Raw genomic sequence first — 20,254 nt, 5'->3', positions numbered from 1 at the left:
ACCCAGTGTCACGGCCTGAGGCTTTATGGGGCTATCCGCAGCCGTTCCAGCAGCGGGGTATACTTTTGTTGTGTAAAGCGCTACGTTGAGTGTCGCTGCAAATGTGTGTGTGTGGCTGGGTGTACAATTTGGGTGGCTGGCTCCATTTGAGGTGAGTGAACGTGTGCGCGCGCGCGTGTGCAGCCGCGATCAGCTGTGCGTCCCTGGGTGGCCGTCCCCGATCCTGACCCGCGAGTGTGTAGCCGCGCCCCCACCCCCTGCAACGGGCACTGCGCGTGCGCGCTTAGCCCGCGGTCCCGACGGCGGGACCCACCCGCGCGCCCGCCATCGCCCCTTTAAGAGCGGCGCCCGCGGGCGGCGGGGAGGCAGCGGGCGGGGGCGCGCGCGGCGGGAGGAGGGGAGCGCGCGTTTCCCGGAACAGCCCGCGCGGAGGAAAGGGAGGAAAAAAAAGCCACCCTGCGGCCGGGGCCAGAGCTGGAGCCGCCGCTGCCGCTGCCGCTGCGGCCGTCTGGAGCTCCCCCGCGCGGACGATGCCCGCGGTGCCCGCCCGGGGCTCGGGGCGGTGAGGCCCGGGGCGCGGGGTAGCTATGGCGACGGCTAGCGCGGCCAGCGGCGCCGCCTGACAGGTGTGGGCCCCGGCGGCGGCGGCGCGGAGCAGCATGTACGCCAAGGGGGGCAAGGGTTCGGCCGTGCCCTCCGACAGCCAGGCCCGCGAGAAGTGAGTGCGGGGCCGGGGCCGGGGGCGGGGCTCGGCGTCCGCGCTCTTCCGTGGGCTCCGGCGCGGGCGGCTACCGCGCGGGGCACGTGGGCGCGGGCGGCGGGGAGCGCGGAACCTGAGCGCGCTCGAGGGGTCCCGAGATTGGCGGGGCCGCGCGACCCCCGAGGGGCAAGAGATTGGCGAGGGGCGCGGAAGACCCCGAGGGGTCACCGGAGTTGAGGGGTGGCGGGCGACCCGAGGGGCGCTAGACGGGAGTGAACGGGTGAGACCCTAGCGGCTCCAGGGGTCGCGAGATTGGCGGGGGCGTGCGAAACCCGAGGGCGCGAGATTTGAGGGGGCGCGCGAGATCCCCGAGCGGGACTCGGGGGTCGCGAGGCCTCCCCTAGACGTGGGTGCCCGAGGCTGCGGACGCACGGTGATCGAGGTCGGCGAAGTTTTCCGGGACGAGCGAGAGTGTAGGCTCGGGGACCCCGGGCGCCTGGGGAAGACCTGGAGGGTGGCTGGAGGGGCGCGCGGCCACCTGTCTGCCCTGGCCCCAGCAGCTGTGTGGAGCCCCTGGGGAAGCCGCACGGTTCACAGTCCGGGGGCGGGTGGGGACGACGGAGCCCCTCTTGATACCACTGAAGAGTGCATACTGAGGGCCCCTTTTTTCTGGGCGTGGCTCCAGGCGGTGGGTACCAGGCGCTCTCAGGCTGGTAGGGGCAGGTTCCACCGTGCGGATGGAGGAAGGGTCGTGGTGGGGCTGAGGTGTCTCGGGGTCGGGAGGCAGCCGAGTGTGCTCTCCGGGTCGAGAGCATTTGAAAGGTGCCTGAAGCTGTGACCGTCCCGCAGGAAGGGCACGGGGCAGTTTGCAGTGTTGGTGAAATTGCCCAGAGGCCGGGCGTGGTGGCCCACACCTGCAATCCCAGCACTTTGGGAGGCTGAGGTGGTCGAGAGATCCAGACCATCCTGGCCAACATGGTGAAACCCTGTCTCTACTAAAAATAGAAAAATTAGCTGGGCGTGGGCGCCTGTAGCCCCAGCTACTCGGGAGCCTGGGGCAGAAGAATCGCTTGAACCCAGGACGCAGAGGTTACGGTGAGCCAAGATCACACCACTGCACTCCAGCCTGACGACAGAGTCTGACTCCGTCTCAAAAAATAAAAATAAAAAAAAGTGCCCAGGAGGAGGGGAGTCTTGTCATAGCTGATGGGGGACTTGCAGGATCCTTGAAGTTGAGTCGCCTGGAGTGACCCGGGGTGTGGAACTGGCCACCCAAGCAGAGAGGAGGCTGGGTCAGCAGGGAGGGGTCCCATGAGGACCCGCCTTGAGGGCCAGGCCAGGAGTGAGGACTTGAATGTCTGGGTGCTGGAGAGGAGCCCCGGACGTTGGCTGAGTGTCTCCGTCCCACCTCTTCTGCCTAGGCTGACTTGGGATACCCCACCCCTCTACAAAGATGAATGTTCCCTCTGCTCAGCCTCTGGGTCATTTGGGAGAAGAGGCTGTTCTGGCCAGAAGGTGGTAGGCAAATGGCTGCACCATCGGGCCTCCCTTGTCTGTGTGTAGTTAGGAAGATGAGCTCCGTTTCCAAGCACCCTTAAACCCAAAGACTTTTCGAAACTGGCCTCTGGCTCCTGCTCAGGTTGGAAGCAGGAGGTGTCTGCTGTGGTCACCCCTGGACCCCTGGTCTGTCTCCTGTGTGTCTCCAGCCAGCTGCTGGCTCTGGAGGCCACCACCCACCCAGTGGGAATCGGGATTGTTCACTGGTTCGGCATATCTGCCCTGGGTGTCCCAGGGTGTGGCCATCGGGAAGGCAGGGTCTGGTCGGGATGGCAGGGTCAGTGACCCTGAAGAAGCCCCCAGCCCAGCAGGGAGGCAGGTATCCAGTTACCTGGAGAAAGCAAAGTGGGTGATATATAGTGAAGGGTGAGGGGATGTCAGGTGGAGGGCACAGCAAGTGCAAAGGCCCTGAGGTGGGACCAGGAAAAGGAGCTGAGGCCGGGCCCAGGTGTAGGAAGAGGCAGCCTGCAAGAGTGCCAGATGGGCCACAGTTGGTTGTGTGTGCAGAAGTGTGCTCTGGCTCCCAGGTGGAGTGGGGCTTAGAGGGGTCAGGAACAGAGGCTGGGAGTCCCTGGGGATGTGGACACAGTTGTCTCAAAGACAGCTGGGGAGGCCGGGCATGGTGGCTGACGCCTATAATCATCCCAGCACTTTGAGAGGCTAAGGTGGGTGGATCACTTGACGTCAGGAGTTCAAGACCAGCCTGGCCAACATGATGAAACCCAGTCTCTACTAAAAATACAAAAATTAGCCGGGCGTGGTGGCGGGTGCCTGTAATCTCAGCTACTCTGGAGGCTGAGGTGAAAGGATCACTTGAACCTGGGATGTAGAGGTTGCAGTGAGTTGAGATTGTGCCACTGCCCTCCAGCCTAGGTAACAGGGCAAGACTCCATCTCAAACAGAAAAAAAAAAAAACCAAAAACGGTGAAAGAGAGCTGATGGCAGCCTGGACCCAAGTAAGAAGGAAGAGATTTCATAGGTTTGAGCTGGGAGTGGTAGGTTGAGGGGGTTAGCTGCATTCCTGGTCCCCTTTCCTTACCGTCCTCCCACGCCCCAACCTGCCCAGCAGAGGTGCTCTGGGGACACTGGTCTGGGAACTCAAGGCTCTCGGAAGTCCCTCAGCTGCCAGTGGGGAGGCTGCGGGGCCCATCTTTGGCCAGAGCCAGCCTGCGTGCTTCCATTTCACGGAGAGGGTCTCGTGTAAGTGTTGGTTTGGAGGTGAGGTTCCGCTATGAAAGAAAGCCTGGAAAACACCAGATGGCTGCATCCCCCCATTTCACCGAAAGGGACACCAAGGGCCCTGGAGAGGAAGCCACCTGATGAGAACTCAGCTTCTCTGCCACAGGTGAGCTCTAAGAGGCAGCCCCAGGCCTCAGTTTCCTCATCTGAAATGTGGACGACCCGTCTTTCAGGATCTTTGCAAGGACTGGGTAGGAGCCCGTAGGTGGAGCACCTACTGGTGTAGCCACTTGGCTCTCAGGAAGTATCCACCACAGGCGAGCCACTTCCTGCTTCTGGGCCTCGGTTTCCTCCTCTGTGAAATGGGGTGAAGGGGTCACACTGCTCCAAACCTTGACTCTGTAGCACTGCACTTTTCTTCCTGCACTGAGCCTCATGCCTCGTTCCTTCTCTCTCTGGCCCCAATCCTGAGCCCCTTCTGGCTGCCCTTGGAGCCTACAGGCCTCCCCGGCTCACGCTAGGTCTCGGCCAGCTGGCTCCAGGAAGGGACTGAGCACCTGGTGGGTGTTTGCCCTCGGGGGCTTGCAGCAGATGGTGATGACTGCGGAGTGCGGGGGCAGCAGAGTGGGCCAAGGGAGGCTGGGGTCTGAATAGGCCACCCGCAAGAAGGGGGGGTGGTGTATATCCTTCAACACTCAAGCGATGCCAGGCAGGTTGAGAAGAGGTCCATGAACCACAGCCATGGTTGGTGTCGCCTGGCAGCCCATGGGTTTCTCCCAGGCTTGATTTTCACCCGGCACATGGATGCCGGTGGCTTGTTCATCAGCCTGGCAGGAAAGCCAGGGATGGGATTCACAATTGGACATGGTCATTTTGGCCCCTGGCTGGAAATGGCTATGAGGGGCAGGTGTGGAGGGTAGTAAGGAGAGGCTGCCACTTTGCCAAGAAGCTGCCAAAGGCCCGGCCTTTAGGGTTGGCACAGGGGAGGGAGGATGGCAAGGGTTGTAGGGTCCCTTTGGGGACAGCAGTGAGACCTGGTGACGGATGGCACGGTGACAGAAAGCCATAAGTGGCAGGTGTCTCCTGTCCCAGCAGCGTCTTGTGTTCAGGAGGGCGCTGAGCAGAGAGCACCCATTGTGGCCATTCTCGGTAATTATGGTAACTCGTGTCATTATGGAGGTAGCTGTGGTATATTTCAGGCCACCAGGCGCTAGCTAGCACCCCATCCTGCCTCTGCTTCCCTGTGTAGCTTCATGCTCCAGGTCCAGGCGCCCCATGTCCTCCAGATCTTGTGTTCTTTCTGCAGGGAGGGCTGCCTGCTGCTCTTCCGGTGCCTCCCCATGTTCCTTTCTGGCCACCTGCCCACGTGGCACAGGGAACCCTCGTAGGCGGCAGGCCCTGAGAGGTTGTGCCGACCCAGGGCAAGTGGCCCGTAGGGGGCACAGGTGATTTGCATCCAGAGCCCTTCCCTATAACTGAGCTCAGGGCCCCAACCGGTGGCGCCCCCAGACCTGGCCCCCAAAGCCGTCCTCTGGGAGGGGAGGGCTTTGTAGGTCCCAAAACTCCCTGGCCGAACAGCCAGGCTTCAAAACTTTTCACGCAAAACAATAACAACCCACAGTTCTTCCCTGGAGACTGAATCCTGTTTAAAATAAAAGGACTAACGTGGAAGGGAAATCAGCGAAGTCAGAAACTTCCTCTGGCCTCCCATCGCTCCCAGGAGAAATTCCCAAATCCTCAGTGTGGACAGAATAGCTGCCGACCTTCATCCGTGCTTACCCCATGGCTCGCCTGATCCTCCCAGCATCCCAGGAGGGGGTCCCCGGGCTGGTTTGTTCATTCACTGGGGTGACTGGGGGCCCAGGATGCCCAGCTCCATTCTAAGGGCATCACAGTGAGCAGACTCCGAGTCCCCACCCCTCCTGAAGCCACATTCCATCAGGGCGAAGACAGAAACTAAGAGGGGGAGACGGAGCAGGGTGTGGGCTTCCATGTGACAGGGAAGCCCCTGATAGGTGACCCTGGAGTCTCTGGGCGGAAGTGCCCCAGGCAGGGAAACAGTGCCCAGAGGCCCTGGGGTGGCAGGGCAGCCAGTCTGTGGGTTGGGGGCGGGGGGGCGGCGCACAGGAGGGTTTGAACAAGGAACATGGGGGTTGGGGGAGCAGTGCCTGGAGGGGAGTCTGTCGTAATCCAGGTGGGAGACGGTGGGTGGCCTGGCTCAGGTGTGCAGTGGAGGTGGGGAGAGGGGCCTGAGTCAGAGAGGTTTCCTTGAGTGTTTTTTTAAATGCAGTGATGTTTGGGGACAGCTGGGTGGATCTCATGCAGGTGCACGCCTGTGTACACACCACCAGAGGCTCCTTGGATGGGATGTGTGTGTAAAGGCCAAGCTAAGGGGTGGGGGCTCAGGGTGTCGAGGCTGGGCCTCTAGATGTCAAGTGGACAGTGGATCCCAAGTTTGGGGAAGGTCAGGCCATAGCATCCTCTGGACAGCCCCTACTTGAAGGCATCATCAAAACAGGACGGGCGGCCGCACAGGGAGAGCAGAGCAGAGGACAGAGCTGGTAGCCAGCGGGGCTGGAGGCAGGAGGACAGCAGGAGAGGGCAGGGTGGGCTCTGGGGGGGCCACCTCCTGGGTTAGGTGCTCATGGGGACAGTCAGGGAATGGGAGACAGGGCAGCTAGAACCCTTGGCAGCCCTCTCTTCAGGACTCCCCCTGGGCCTCTTGGACAGCCGTGCCCCAGGTATGGGGTACTCAATGCAGCCTCGGCAGGATCTCCCGCTGCCCCCGCCCTCCTGGGGCAGCTCACCAGCGTTCCCGCAACTCTGTCTTACCCCACTCTGGCCTTTCATGCCCCCTGCTCTGACCCCCAAGTGGCTGGGGTGGGAACTCTCCTCCGCACCTGGTGGGTGGGTTGGCATTGGGCTCCCCAGGCTGGTCGGTCTGCGCCTTGAACCTGCCCAGTCTGGCCTTGTGTGCTCCACTTCCACTGATGGACGCAGGCCTGTCTGCCGCTAGCCACAGGGAAAGGCTCAGAAGCCTCTAGATGGGCCAAGGTGCCACAGAAGTGAGCTAGATAGGCGGGTGTGCAGGCCGTGGGGCCAGGAAAGTGGAGGAAGAGCTGGTGTGGGAGATTGGAAGGGTGTGAGGTCAGGATCTAGCAGGATCTGGCCTGGGGGCACTCTCTCAAAGAGTGGTGTGATGATGCAGGGCTGACCACTGGGCGCTGTGTGTCCTGCCGCATCCCTGCCCGTGGGGTGGCCTTCACAGCTCACATGGTACAGTGTGAACCTGGTGCACCCCGCCCTGGGCCGCCTCCCCTCCCTGATGCCGCCCCACTTGCCTTTCCGTAGCCTCAGCGCCTTCCAGGCTGCCACAGAGCTCACCTCTCTTGACAGGTATTGCCTGTCTCTGTCTCAACCCTCAAGAACGTGGCCTCCAGGACAGGGGCTGGGGGTGTGCATTGCTCAAAAGGCACTTCATGGATGCTGGAGGAACTAATGAAGAAGTGAATGAATGAAGGAGGGGAGGCAGGATAAGATCTGGGGCAAGGGCAGTGCCCTTGAAGACCGGTTGGGGGCAGGAAGTCCCCACGTTCTCTAGGGGCCGGGGCAGGAACCAGAGGGTTGGAAGTCTGAAAGGGACCTGGGGGATATGATAGGTGGTGGGTGCTGGGATTGGAGCAGCCTGACTGAGAGGGAGCAGAGTGTGAGTCAAAGGAAGGTTATTTTAGGATGGGGCCGGCAGCCAGAGAGGGCGGCGCAGCTGAGCCGGAGGCGGCTGGAAGGGCCCCCAGGCCTGCCTGCTTCTCGCCTCTAGGGCTCAGCCTCAGGCTGGCCCTCTGGTACCCTGTCTTGAATCCAAGAGTCCCCCAACCCCCAGCAGACCCTCGTGGGTCCCTAGCTGGGTAGTACAAGAGCTCTGAGAGGGGGCGGCTCATTCCAGGGAGGTCCAGAAGGGCTGGTGCCACAGGACTGGGCACCCCTTTGGATGAGGGCTTTGTCCTCTGCTGTCTGGTGTGGCAGCTGGACTGGAGCGGGGGGGACAGTCCGGCCTCTCCATGACCTGCAGAGGGCCGTGCTGGAGCCACCTGACTGGGTGAGGGTGGCCCAGGTCCAAGCTCTTGGGGTACGCAGTGGTTGAGAGGGTGAGTCCAGGGGACCCTGGCAGGCTGGGGACTTGTGCAGAGCCCTGTGGGCGCTTGGGTAGGGCGGCACCCCTGCAGACGTGGCACTGTGGGTCCTACCTCCCCTGGCCCCCCACCTCCATTCCCCAGACACTGCCCCAGGGTCACCACTGTCCTGACGGGATAGTCTGCAGGAAGGGTTGAGGCCACCACAGTGGATGGGCAGTGACCCCAAGGAAGAGATGGGGTCCAGGGAATGGGGGGGATGTCGGGGGGAGGGCCCCTTCCCTCCTTCCGTCCTGGGCCGGGAAGGCTGGGGATGAGTTTGGGTGTGGGCCCTGAGCACACTACATGGCCCAGGGTGCCCACTGGTCGTACCCACTCCGCACATACTCAGGAATGACACTCCTCTGTGGAGAAGACCTCCCCAGCACTGAGGCCTCTCTGAAGTCACAGTGTTGGCAGGACAGGGCGAGGACTTGGTCCTCGAGGGAGTGCTGAACACAGCCGAATTCGGCCCAGAATTGGGGGTCAGGGATGCCTGGGAGGGGCCTGCAGGACGTCGATGGATAACTGTGAGCTGTCCCTGCTGAGCAGCTGGTGGGGAGGCCACCTTTCCACCCGCCCTCCTGAGAGGTGGAAGGGCTTTGGGACGGGCCTTTGCCTTGGAGAGCCTGAGCCCCCCGGGCCACCTTGCCCCCACAGGTTAGCGCTATACGTCTATGAGTACCTGCTGCACATCGGTGCCCAGAAGTCAGCCCAGACCTTCCTGTCTGAGGTAAGCCGCCGCCTCCAGCCTGGCCCTCCCTCCCCACCCACACCCCAGGGTCCTCCTCCATTTCCACTGGGGATCCAGGGGGTGGGCCCGCGTTGCCACTCTGATGGCCCTGGGAACTGAGGATTTGGCGGGATCTGGGCCTGGGCTGGCATCCAGGCATCTGGTCCACATGCGCAGCCGGGACCTGCCACACATCCTGGGGCCCTCTGCCCACCCAGTTACCCTTCCCTCCCCACTCCCTCCCTGCCCAGATGTTCTCTGGGTACCCTGCTGCGTGGTGGCGCAAGGTCAGGTAGGGCCACCCCCTCACCACCTTCCTTTCCCTGCAGATCCGATGGGAGAAGAACATCACACTGGGGGAGCCCCCCGGGTTCCTGCACTCGTGGTGGTGGTGCGTGCTGGGCTGCTGTGGGTGGGCTGTGGAAGGGGGTTGAGGGGGGCACGTGGAGCAACCGTCTACCCCTGCCGCCCACAGCGTGTTCTGGGATCTGTACTGTGCAGCGCCTGACCGGAGAGAGGCCTGCGAGCACTCCGGCGAGGCCAAGGCCTTCCAGGACTATGTGAGTCCCAGCCCCAGGGACTCGGGGGCTCCAGGGTGGGAGGTCTGCTGGGCCTGTGGCTGGGGAGGTGGGGTGGGGGCTGCACAGCTAGAGGATGGCTGGGAATGGTGGTAGTTTGGGGTTGACAGGAAGAGCTGCAGCTGCCACTCAGGCTCTTGGCCACTTCTGGGGGTCCCTCCACCCTCCCCTTGGTCCAGGGTCATTCACAGAGTAAGGGAAAGCTCTTTTCACTGCACCACGCTTCTGAGGGTCCCCACAGCCCTCCCACCCTCCTCGGGGCACTGGGTGGCTGCCATTTCCCCGCCCCTCCTGTGAGCCTGCGCAGAGATGGGGGAAGCTCACTGCCTGCCTCCTCCTTCGCCATGTGTGCGTTGGGGGTCACTGCTGCTCCTCTGAGCGGGGAGCCCCGGTGGGGTGCCTCATGGGCCCGGCACTAGGACACTTTCTGACCTTGCCGGGTACTTGGAGCTGCCCACTCCCTCTCTGCTGTCATTTTCCTTCTGGGTTAGAAAAGGTCAGAGGCCTGCCTGGAGTGGAGGCCCTGCCCGGCTACCACCAGGGGATGGCGGCCTCCTGTTGTCATGGGACAGCAGATGGCAGCCCTTCCCTTCATCCTGTGTGCTGGGCCACCTGGCCCCCTCTGTTGGGTCTGAGGGGGAGGTGCCGGCTCTGCCGGTGGGCGGCTGGAGGGCGCCAGTCCCGCCCACTCCCTGCCCCCCGTGCGCCAGAGGGCAGGCCTCAGCAAGGCAGAGGCGGCCTGAGGGGCGCCCTGTCTCTGAAGATGCCTCCAGCACACTGCATGGGAGCTGGGCACGCTGAAACCCTCCTGGTGTCACTGCTGTTCACCCCCCATGGTCCCCTTGTCCTAGTCCCGCTAGGTCTGGGGCCCCGGGGGTGTCTGGAGCTGTGGACTTGGGCGACTCTGCCCCCATCCCTGCCGTCTGGGTCTAGCATCCTCTCTGGGCGCCCCCGCCGGGCCAAGCGAGCGGAGCTGGCGAGTCGGCGAGGACGCGCTTCCCAGGCGCGCAGCGGTTACCATGGCAGCGCCTGCACGGAGTGTAGACCGCAGGGCCCAGGGCGGAGGCCGCCCAAGCCCTGGGGTGACCGAATCCCCGTGGGGACTCGTCATGCCATGCCGTCGCCTCCGTTGCTCTCACTGGGGCGCCCTGCCTGCCGAACCCGCACAGAGGTGGCCCCTTCCTCTCGCGCCTTTCTCCCGCCCCTGAGCGGGGTGCTCGGTCCGCCCCTCCCCGGCTCCAGGCCGACCTTGGCGTCTCCAGGAAACGCCGGAGCGCCCAGCCCATCGCCATGGCAACACGTGCCGGGCCGGCTGCTCTTCAGGGATGATTGACGTAGGGGGTCCGGCCCGGGCCAACCGCCGGGGAGGGCGCGCCGCCCGGGATTAACTCCTCGGAGCCTAGAGTTGGGAAGCTGCGGGGCGCAAGGGGCCGGGGGGAGGCTGCGGTGGAGCCTCTGCGACCAGGAAACGCTCAGGCACCCTCTGTGGCCCGAGAGGGGGTTGCCGTGCCTGTGGGGTGGACAGACACAGGGCTCAGAGGCGCCCCCTCCCCACCCTCCGGGAGTGGACCGGAGGGGCCGCCTGGGAGCGCAGCTGCTCCAGGCCATTGTGTTTGCGGGAGGGGGTGGGGTGGGGGCCCAGAGGGGACTTGGCAGTTTGTAACTGAGAAAGTGGCACAGGAGTGGGGCCCTAGGGCACGAGGGCTTTCGAAGGATTTGTTCTGGGCCTTGGGAGTGCTCTCCATCATGGTGAGCTTAGGGGGCTCCTTCCTCCACCCCCTCCCCCAGCTTAGGACCCTGGCGGGAGGCTTGAGGCTAACCTCAGAGAAGGGGCCAGCCCGCAGCCCTACACGGGGAGGGAGGATTTCTCCTGGGGCCCTGCTCTAGGCAGGGGACCCCTCTCAGCAGTCCCTGAGGACAGGAAACGCTGTGTGACTGCAGGCAGAGTGCTCAACTTCTCTGAGCCCAAGTGGCATCAGTTAATGCCACAAACACCTGTGTGTCCCTATGTGCTGGCTTGGGCCAACCCCAGAGAGAGCCCCTCCCCTTCTTTTTGGGGGGTTGGGGTTTGGCCTGGACCATACAGACAGAGGCCAGGAGAGAAGTTCTCCCCTCCCTGTCCCCAGAGGTGTCCCTTTGCCCTCATAGACCCCGCCTCCCTCCCCACCTCACATCCCCCTTCCCACCTTCCCCCTGCCAGACCCTGTAGGCCCCACAGCAGACAGGTCTAGAACTTGGTCCCCAGCCAGGTCTGGGCTGCCACCAGAATTTCTGGCAGATACAGGAAGCCCCCTCTCTAGCACCCTGTCTTCTCCCCTTCTCCATCTGAGAGAGGCTGGGGGAAGGGAACCCCACCCCAGAATCCTGCTTTTCCTCTTCCCTCCTGGACGAAGGGCAGGGTGGGGTGGGACAGGGGTCCACAGCTGCTCTAAGGTAGAGCCTTCAGGGATGCTCTTGAAACTGCCGGCATATTTGTGTGTATGTTTATTTGGGGTGTCCTGGATAGAGCTGGGGACCCAGCTGAGCTGTCCTGCCAGCCAGGATGATGCAGGGCCCATTGGGATGGGTCTGGAGTGGGGGGCAGGTCTGTGCGAGATGAGGGCGGCACTGGATCCTGCGTCCTACAGTGTCTTCAGACCCACAGATTCTCAGGCGACAACCCCAGTGTGCTCACTGACCAATGCCAGCTGGCTGTCCCATGGGGCCAGCCACCTGCAGAGAGGAGGGGGCACACCCCAGGTAGGAAGTGTCCGAGTGCCCTGACTCGGCCCTCTCGGTGTCCCGTACCCCTACAGAGCGCTGCAGCTGCCCCCAGCCCTGTGATGGGCAGTATGGCCCCTGGCGATGCAATGGCCGCAGGCCCCATGGCAGCTGGCTTCTTCCAGGTATGGCCCAGGCTGGAGTCCCCTGGCCCCCAACTCTGGGTGAACATGCGTCTGAGGATGAGGGTCCCACGTGGGCAGAGGTCATGAGGCCGGCAGGCTGGAGTTGGGTGGGAGGGTCCTCTGTGTCGCAGGTGCGCCCAGGTGGGCCTTTCAGGGGCCAGCGAGGGAGGGCCCAAGTGCAGTGGAGGGTGGGTGTCTGCACGCTTGGCCTGTACATGTGTGTGCACAGGGTGCTTGGGGATGCAGTGGCCACAGTGGTCCTGGTGACCACTGGTGCCTGAGTCCTGCCCTCAAGCCTTCCCACAGGGGCCCTGTCCCATAGGCTGGCCCACCCCTCTGCCTCCATGGAGCCCCTCCCCTCAGCCAAACCCAGTAGGGCCTCCTTCCCCCCAACCCACCTGGTTCTGTCCTCCTAGGGCCCCTCGGGCTCCCAGCCACCCCCCCACAACCCCAACACCCCCATGATGGGGCCTCCCGGTCAGGTAAGGAGCTGTGGTGCCTGCCCCTAACACACACACATCCCCTCCCCCAGTGCCGCCCTCTCCTGCCCCCAAGCCATGAGGTCCTGGGCGCCTGGCACCGCCAGGCTTTGCTGACTGGTTCTGAAGGAGGGGGCTCCCCAGGTCGGGGGTCCCCCAGCATAGCAGGAATGGGGTAGCTTTGGGAGCCAGAGGGTGGGGGGAGGTGCTGATCCCCGCCCACCTCTTCCAGCCCTTCCTGTCACCGCGCTTCCCAGGGGGCCCACGGCCCGCCCTGCGGATGCCAACTCAGGTGAGAAAGGGATGATGGGAGCGGGGCAGGAGCTGGGCCGGGGAGAGAGCACTCCACACTGAGTGCCGCACCCCCTCTGCAGCCTCCCGCAGGCCTCCCTGGCTCCCAGCCCCTCCTCCCTGGCACCATGGAGCCCTCCCCAAGAGCCCAGGGTGAGTAGGGAAGCTCCAGCCCGTGTCCCCCCATCAGTCACAATTCCAGCTCTCAGAGCCCTGACCTTGCTGCCTCCCTGCCGTCCACACTGGGGAATGGTCCAGGTCCGAGTCCCCTTCCTTCTGCCCCACCCCAGGGCATCCGAGCATGGGCGGCCCAATGCAGAGGGTGACGCCTCCTCGGGGCATGGCCAGCGTGGGGCCCCAGGTAAGAGTGGAGCCCTGGTGGGTGGGGCTTTCGGGCTGTCCCCGGTCTGCCCCTCACAGCCCCTTTGCCTCTGCAGAGCTATGGAGGCGGCATGCGGCCCCCACCCAACTCCCTTACTGGCCCAGGCCTGCCTGCCATGAACATGTAAGACCCTCGGGGACCCCCAGAGTATGCAGTTCACAGGCCACCACCAGCTTCATGGCTGGGTCAGCTGGGGCAGGCCCAGAATCCTCAGGACAAGTCTTGGATATTGTTTATTTCATGGCCACTGAGGGGAGACAGGCCTGAAGTAGCAGTTAGTCCCCCGGGGCCAGTGATGGGTTGAGATTGGAACCTGGCTGCTCGCGGTGGCCACTTTTCCAGCAACATCTGCTCTGTGGCCTGTCTGGGGACACAAGTGGAGCAGGGTGTGGGGGGTGCGTGGTGGGGGCTGTGATCCACATGGACTAGCCCTGGAGTCTGTCACCCACCGTCTCTTCCAGGGGCCCAGGAGTTCGTGGCCCATGGGCCAGCCCCAGTGGAAACTCGGTGAGCCTAAGCCTGGGTGGGCAGGCCTGGGGTGGGGTGGGAGGGGCACTGGGCGAGCGGCCTGGCTGACTGCTCACAGCTGCCCCTGTCTCCAGATCCCCTACTCCTCCTCATCCCCCGGCAGCTACACGGTAAGTCTGAGCAAGGCTGGGCCACCCCTGGGCAGGGGCTGTGGGATGGCAGATGAGGGGCCATTTCTCACAGTTCCTGTCTCCTTCTGTGTGCAGGGACCCCCAGGAGGAGGTGGGCCCCCTGGAACACCCATCATGCCTAGCCCTGGAGGTATGGCTTAGGCAGAGGCGGGGTGTGCTAGGGTGGCTATGGTTGGGGGAAACCCCATCACACCTGGCACCCTTCCTGTCCCCTGGTCTCCCCCAGATTCCACGAACTCCAGCGAAAACATGTACACTATCATGAACCCCATGGGGCCGGGCGCCGGCAGGGCTAATGTGAGTGGGGGCTTGCGGGGGTGCTTCTCGAGGCGGTGACCCCACTGGGGGAATGGGTGGCCCGACACCCATGCTGTCCTCATGCCTGCAGTTCCCGCTTGGCCCTGGCCCAGAGGGCCCCATGGCCGCCATGAGCGCGATGGAGCCTCACCATGTGAACGGATCCCTGGGTGAGTGGGCGTCCCTGCTCCCGCCCACGCTGCCTGCCTGCCTTCCGGGCCGGTGCGCTCCCTGGCTGCCTCCCTTCCCCAGTCAGCCCGCCTGTCAGGTGGAGGCGTCTAGTGGCGCCCTGAGCCTCCCGGGGACCACTCAGTGACAGGGGCTGCCCCGACCTGGAGCGGGATCCAGCGCCCAAACCAGGGGATGCACTGACCGCCCCTCCCCACCAGGCCCAACCCTCCACCTGGCCTCAGTCCCGGGGTTCCTGGCGGGCTGTGCGGGGTGGGGGCGCGGCGGCGGAGGAAGCTCGCGAGGGTCTTCGGCTCCTGGAGGCCGGGGGGCCTGGCGTCAGCACGTCTGAGCCGGTGCCTGTGTCTGTCGGTCCGCAGGCTCGGGCGACATGGACGGGTTGCCGAAGGTGAGGCCGCGCTCCTGCGGAGGGGGGGGACCCGGGAGGGGGTGGGAGCGGGGGGCGGGGCAGGGAGTTCCGCGCTGACCGAGGCCGCCCCCAGAGCTCTCCCGGCGCCGTGGCCGGCCTGAGCAACGCCCCGGGCACCCCGCGGGACGACGGCGAGATGGCGGCCGCCGGGACCTTCCTGCACCCGTTCCCGAGCGAAAGCGTAAGCGACTGCGTCGACTCCCCCCCCGCGGCGGCGTCGGGCCGGAGGGGCCTGGCGGGCAGGCCCCGGCGGGGCGGCCGGGGGGCCAGAGCAAGACCGTGACCGCGGCGGGCCAGGTGGGGGGGCGGCCGCGGCATACTTCCCCTCTCCCCAACCTCTCCCCACGCCCCACCACCTCCCACTCCTGTTTCACCGTCCCGATGCCATCCGCCCCCACCCCGGGACCCGCGCCCCAGGGCGGCCTCCCCACGCATCGCCCCTCCCCCGTTCCCTCCTATCCCCAACCCGTCTGCCCAGGACCCAGCCCTGCCCTGTCCCCCATTGTCCCTGGGGGCGGGTCTCAGCCTCTTCCGAAGCTAAACTCGGCCCCTGCGCGCTGCCCCCTCCTCTCTCCGCAGTACTCGCCAGGGATGACCATGAGCGTGTGATGGGGCGGCAGCCCCGGGCCTCTGCGGGCCTAGGCTTCTGCCCAGCACCCCTGCTCAGGGCGAGGGGCTGAGGTCACACCTCGGGCACCTGGACTCCTGGCCAATCAAGGCTTGCCCGGCTGGGAGGCCCCACACGAAAGACTTATCATTTTATTAAAAACACAAGGACCTCAGAGACGTTCTTTTCTGTATGGGCCCTTCCTGCCATTTGTATTTTGTCCCAGAGGGCTCTTTGGGGGGCCCCTCTCCCCAGGATGTCAGGGGGTGGGGCTCATCAATAAATGGAAGCTGGTTTTGGCTTTTGGTAGCTTGTCTCAGATTCCCTTTTTGGCCTTTGGCCACCACACCCGTGCCACCCTGTGGTCTGATGTTCCCCCATGCCCCCATCTAGCCCCACCTTTGAGAACTGGGGGCAGAGCGAGGCTCCAGGTTCTGGGCTCTCCCTGGGAGTTGGGGTGATGACTGACCATGGGCAGAGGGAGTGGGACTGAAGCTGGGAGCTCAGAGTCGAAGTAGAGGGAGGCAGAGTCAGGGCACAGGCCCCAAGAACCCCAGGTGGAAGGAGGGCTAAGAGTGGCAGCGCCTTTATTGTCTTTGTGGGGGCCTGGCAAGGTGGGGTCTTGGGGGGCAGCGGGGAGGAAGAGCTGGGAAGCTGTGTGACCAGGGCCTCAGGTGGTGGGCATCTGAGGTTCCTCCACTTGTGGATGCCCATTGGCATCACCAGTGCAGCCGTTGGTGGCAGCGGATACCGGTCCTTTCTTGTTCAACACAGGGCAGGCGGCAGCCACGGGTCCGACTCGCTTAAGGCCGGGCCCTGGGCGCTCCATCTTATGCTCCAGTAGCATGTGGTTCTGTGGCGGGAGCCCCACGCACGCCCTGGAGAGGCCGTACAGCTTAGCAGAACCAGACACCACCTATAGCCCCCCAAGCCCTGTGCATAGCTTAGCCAGGGGGTATCTGGGCCCTGAATGGGGAACCTGGAGGCTGGGGCGCACCTGAGGATGTTCTCGATGCAGCTGCGCTGGCGGAAAAGCGCATTGACCACCGGGCTGCCCGGTGGCACCAGTGGCGCCTTGAAGAGGAAGCTGAGCAGGGACAGCACGGGGTGGAAGGTCTGCGGCTCGGGGTCGGCGTCAGTGCAGAAACTCACACGCTGGCACAGCTCGGTCAGCAGCGCGAGGTCCAGCATGATGGGTGCGGCCAGCAGCGAGTCCTGCGGGACGGGTGGGTCAGGAGGTGGGGGCGGTGGCCAAGCCCCGCCTCCCACAGCAGTCCCTGAAGCCGCACTGCACCTCGCACGTGTTGTGCAGCACCAGTGTGTTGGTTCCACCCAGCATCAGCTCCGAGGTATACTCATCCATCGCGCGCTTGCTGTCGCCCACGTACGGCACATACTTGATGACCACCTGGAGTGCAGCAGGAGTTTGCCCGGGTTCCCACCACCCCTCGCCCGGCAACCCAGCGCCCGCGCCCGCGCCCCACGCACGCAGTGGTCAGGCTCCTCGCCGGGCGCATAGAGCACTGGGTTGCTCTGCACCATGTCGTCCACCACATTGCTTTTGGACACCTCCTTAGAGCGGAACTGCAATGGCGCCGACAGGTTCTCCCCATCGTTGTTGCCCAGGTGGTTGTAACTCACGATGGACATGGTCTGTGGGTACAAGGGACGCCCCAGCAGCTGCAGGCCCTGCGGCGCCACAAGCCAGGTGTTCGCGGCCCAGGACCCCTTCCTGCACTCGGTAGCCCCCTAGGCCCACGCACCTTGAGGCCCGAGCCAATGAGGAAGTCCACGAGCACAGACTTGACTTTGGTCTGGCCTGACTTGAAGTCATCTCCGCCCACAAAAACCCGGCGCTGCCACGCGAGCTCAAGGGCTCCGGGCACCAGGGTGTTCTGCGGGGACCCATTGAGGAAGGCACAGCCCTCCAGGATGCTGGCCACGGCGAAGAGCGTGGAGGGCGACACCTCCAGACCAAGCTGTGGGCAAGGTGGGCAGTCAGCACAGAGCTATGTTTGGGACTGGCCCTGCCTGACCCCCACCGGGGCGTGCACTCACCTCAATGGTGCGTAGTAGGTTCTCGGCTGTGTCGTTGAGGCCTGGAATCACCTCACAGAAGCGCTCCGTGTTCGCTGTCCACAGCACGATGATTTTGTCCAGCCCTGCGCTAGACCGGAAGTCTCGGATGTCCCTGCGGATCTGCTCCAGCTGTGGGGAGGATGAAGAGGAGGGTGTGGGGAGGATGGAGCGGGTGTATATGCTCTCGGACTCAGAGGCCTGGGTCACTCAGTTCCCCGGGTGTCAAATGGGGCCTGGACTCGCGGGGTGGGGCAAAAAGGGGGAACCAAGTGGACAGGTGGCAGGGAGCAAGGGATGCGGGATGGGACAGCACCTGCTGCGCGCGCGAGCCCGGGATGAGGTTGTCCGCGCGCGCGCTCTGGTTGGCCGCGATGAACTCGGGGATGTAAACAGAAGGCCGGGGCCGCAGGGCCTCCATGTGCGGCCACAGTTGCTCCTGCAGCCCCCAATCCAGCACCTTCGCGCGCCGCATCGCCTCGGCCAGGTTCAGCGACGAGATGTCCCAGCCTGGGGGGATCCTCACACTCGGCCCTGCCCGGATCCTGGGCCCCTCCAGACCCAATCTCCCATCCCGCCCCACCCTGGCCCAGGGCTCCGCCCACCATCGAACACGAGGTCGTTGGGCGCCACCATGGGCAGCAGCGCGCTGAAGGGCACGAACACCTCCTGGCCCTCGGCGTCCAGGCCCAGGCTCACGGTGCCCGCCTGAGTCAGCGAGCCGTAGTAATTGGCCTCCTGGGGGGGAGGGGGGCAGCAGACACGGTGAGGTGACGGGGGGCGTGGCGAAGGGGCCGCGACCCGGCCTGGGCCCCGCCTAGACTCTCAAGCCCCGCCCCACTTTCGGGCGTTTTTCAGTTCCGGGCTCCCAGCCAGGACGGAAGCCGCTGCCCCCAGGCCCCTCCCCGAGACCTCCGGCACCTTAAGCCCCGCGCCTGTAAGACTCCCGAGGAGCCCCAGCTACCTCGCGAAACCCCTCCCCGGGGTCCGCCTGCAGCCAGGCCCCGCCCCTGCAAGCCCTCCCGCCCCTCAGAGCCTCGCCCCCTGCAGGTCCCTAGCCCACTACAGGCCTCCAGCCCCGGGAAGGTCTCTCGACCCTGCAGCCCCCGCCCCGCAGAACCCCGGCCCCTAGAGTCCCCCGGTCCCGCAGAGCCCCGCCCCCTGCAGGCTCCCGCCCCCACCCGCAAGGACTCCCACCAAGCCTCCCAGCCCACCACGCCCCTCCCGCCCCCACCTTGCGGCCGCTGCGCGTGGGCCAGGACAGACGCAGCCGGTTGGCCAGCACCGCGGCAGTGAGTGTGGAGCCGTTGTTCCCGCCCCAGCCGACAAGCATGACCCCGAGCCGGGGCACCTGCCGGGCGGTCCGGAAGGTGAAGCGCGTGGACGTGGGGTGCACCTGAAGACAGGCCGCGCAGTGAACCCCGGGTCCCATGCCCTTCTCCCCGCGCCGCCCCGCTCTCCCCAGCACGCCCCCTTCCCCAGTCCCCTGGTCCACCTTGAGGACGCCGCCCTCGCGGCTGACGCGCGTCGTCCGGTACTCGTATTGCGCCTCGATGGCCTCGGGGCCGTAGACCACGTCCGGGCTCTCGACGAAGAACTGGGCGGCGGCCTCCATCGCGGCGGGCTGGAGTCCAGGGGTGAGCAGGGGGGTCAGCGGGGACTCTAAGCGGCCGGGCCAAGCCAGCCTGGGTCCCCAGGGAGGCCATCCCCGCCCCGAACCGCACTCACCGGCGCACAGTCGACTCAGGCAGCGGTGGCTAACAGCGCGGGCTCTCGGGCGCGCGACCTCCGGAGAAAAGCACTGCGGCCCCGCCCCCGCCCCGCCCCCTTCCCCGCCTCTCCCGCGCGGGGGGGGAGGGGCCCAATGTCTGGAGACCCGGTTCGAGGCCCGACAACCCAGAGCCATCGTGGCCATCGGGTCCCCGTCTGGCGGAAGTGGCCAGGCGTCCACGAGCGCGGCGCGTCTAGGTTCACCTCGCTCGCTCCGCAGCCCCCAGGGGCGCATGGCTGCCTATTCCCCCTTTACAAGAGGACAATGAGGCATGAGCCCAGCCATAAGCCAGGGAGTGGAGCTGGGCAGGGAAGCTGGATCTCTGGTGGGGTAGGAGTTCTGGGTCAGAGACACTGCAGGGGAAACAGGCAGAGGACCAGAACTCTAAAGCCAGCATCTCCTTGGAGCCACGCTGCCACCTACTCCCTACCAGGCAGTCCCATCCCCTGGCTCCCCATGTCCGCTCCCATCCATCTCAGGGGGGACAAAGTTACTCTGTCCCCACGGGGCTCACAAGGATGGGGCCTGTTTGGCCTGTTTCCCCACCTGCAGCAGGGCTTGGCAGGGGTGGACCGGAGGGGGAGGTTGTTGGTCGGGAAGGGGAGGGGATGCACAGGCGGGCAGGGCCCGGGCAGGGGAGGAATGAGGCCTGCACAGCAGGGCGCCCCCCTCATGCGCGCTGATAAGGGAGCGTGGGAACCCAGCGGGCAGGCCGGGGCAGCTCCCCCAGGAACTTTCCAAAACAAGCGCCTGGAGGCCGGAAAGTTTCCACCACTGGAACTGGCCCAAAAGGTGGATAGTTGGGAACGTTTGCAAGAGACAGGGCCTGACCTTGGAGGATGAGGGCTTAAGACTCTGGGTCCAGGCCTCACCCTGAAGGGGCCCCAGTCTGAGAGAGTTGGAAGTGGACTGGGACACCCCCGTCCCCTGTGGGTGAGAACTCACAGGCAGGGCCCCTGCAAGACAGGCTCCCCAGATGAGGGGGCTGCTGGCAAGGGTTTTGAGACGTGAAGAGGAGTTCACTGAAAGAAAACTACAAGCTAAGCCACCTGAGCCACCCAGGCAGGGCAGATGAAAAATTGGCTACGTGGGAAGCAGTTTGGGGTCTTGGGCAGACCCGGAGGGCTGGGATAGGGAGTGTGAAAGAGTATTTGGTTGTTCCTGGTTCTTGGTTAGACATTGAGCTCAATCACCAGTGGCCAACGATTTAATCAATCACGTATATGCAAATGAGACGGGGCTCAGAAAACAGAAACCCCCCCCCACCCCCCTCAAGGCCTTGGCCCTGAGCAG

At 64.7% G+C, this 20,254-nt stretch overlaps 2 protein-coding genes across 6 annotated transcripts; one reads left to right on the top strand and one right to left on the bottom strand.

The window, feature by feature from the left end:
• Positions 1-298: 298 nt before the first annotated feature.
• SSBP4 (single stranded DNA binding protein 4) lies at positions 299-15,423 on the top strand. Of its 4 annotated transcripts, none has more exons than XM_023229850.2 (18): positions 299-718; positions 8,266-8,338; positions 8,668-8,729; positions 8,814-8,898; positions 11,712-11,801; positions 12,218-12,283; positions 12,513-12,572; positions 12,655-12,724; positions 12,862-12,932; positions 13,009-13,076; positions 13,415-13,460; positions 13,556-13,591; positions 13,688-13,742; positions 13,839-13,909; positions 14,001-14,079; positions 14,458-14,486; positions 14,581-14,804; positions 15,087-15,423. In XM_023229850.2, the coding sequence occupies exons 1-17, from the start codon at positions 660-662 to the stop codon at positions 14,788-14,790; spliced, it is 1,230 nt and encodes a 409-aa protein (XP_023085618.1). In that variant the 5' UTR covers positions 299-659; the 3' UTR covers positions 14,791-14,804; positions 15,087-15,423. The 4 variants fall into 4 exon arrangements, with proteins under 4 accessions (XP_023085618.1, XP_023085619.1, XP_023085620.1 ...); XM_023229852.2 differs by having other exon boundaries at positions 408-718; positions 14,581-14,688; XM_023229851.2 differs by lacking the exon at positions 12,218-12,283.
• A 244-nt stretch (positions 15,424-15,667) lies between these two features.
• ISYNA1 (inositol-3-phosphate synthase 1) lies at positions 15,668-20,254 on the bottom strand. Of its 2 annotated transcripts, XM_023229848.3 has the most exons (11): positions 18,919-20,246; positions 18,686-18,814; positions 18,425-18,586; positions 17,796-17,928; positions 17,507-17,700; positions 17,173-17,322; positions 16,878-17,093; positions 16,603-16,767; positions 16,409-16,522; positions 16,112-16,329; positions 15,668-15,992 (listed from the first exon to the last, which is right to left on the bottom strand). In XM_023229848.3, the coding sequence occupies exons 2-11, from the start codon at positions 18,803-18,805 to the stop codon at positions 15,785-15,787; spliced, it is 1,680 nt and encodes a 559-aa protein (XP_023085616.1). In that variant the 5' UTR covers positions 18,806-18,814; positions 18,919-20,246; the 3' UTR covers positions 15,668-15,784. The 2 variants fall into 2 exon arrangements, with proteins under 2 accessions (XP_023085616.1, XP_023085615.1); XM_023229847.3 differs by having other exon boundaries at positions 18,425-18,814; positions 18,919-20,254.

The sequence above is a fragment of the Piliocolobus tephrosceles genome, chromosome 21 (assembly GCF_002776525.5).
Source record: "Piliocolobus tephrosceles isolate RC106 chromosome 21, ASM277652v3, whole genome shotgun sequence".
Taxonomy (NCBI): Eukaryota; Metazoa; Chordata; class Mammalia; order Primates; family Cercopithecidae; genus Piliocolobus; species Piliocolobus tephrosceles.
Note: the sequence above shows the minus strand (reverse complement) of the source record. Positions and strands in the feature narration are given on the sequence as shown.

Bases quoted from the DNA above. Each gene is read 5' to 3' on its own strand.
- SSBP4 (XM_023229850.2), top strand. From the start codon at position 660: ATGTACGCCAAGGGGGGCAAGGGTTCGGCCGTGCCCTCCGACAGCCAG. The intron at 13,077-13,414 runs GTAAGACCCTCG...CGTCTCTTCCAG, and splicing joins GGCCTGCCTGCCATGAACAT to GGGCCCAGGAGTTCGTGGCC. The intron at 14,487-14,580 runs GTGAGGCCGCGC...GGCCGCCCCCAG, and splicing joins ACATGGACGGGTTGCCGAAG to AGCTCTCCCGGCGCCGTGGC.
- ISYNA1 (XM_023229847.3), bottom strand. From the start codon at position 18,805: ATGGAGGCCGCCGCCCAGTTCTTCGTCGAGAGCCCGGACGTGGTCTAC. The intron at 17,929-18,424 runs GTGGGGGCGGGA...CCTCCCCCCCAG, and splicing joins CCACGCGCAGCGGCCGCAAG to GAGGCCAATTACTACGGCTC. The intron at 17,094-17,172 runs GTGAGTGCACGC...CCTTGCCCACAG, and splicing joins ACCTACTACGCACCATTGAG to CTTGGTCTGGAGGTGTCGCC.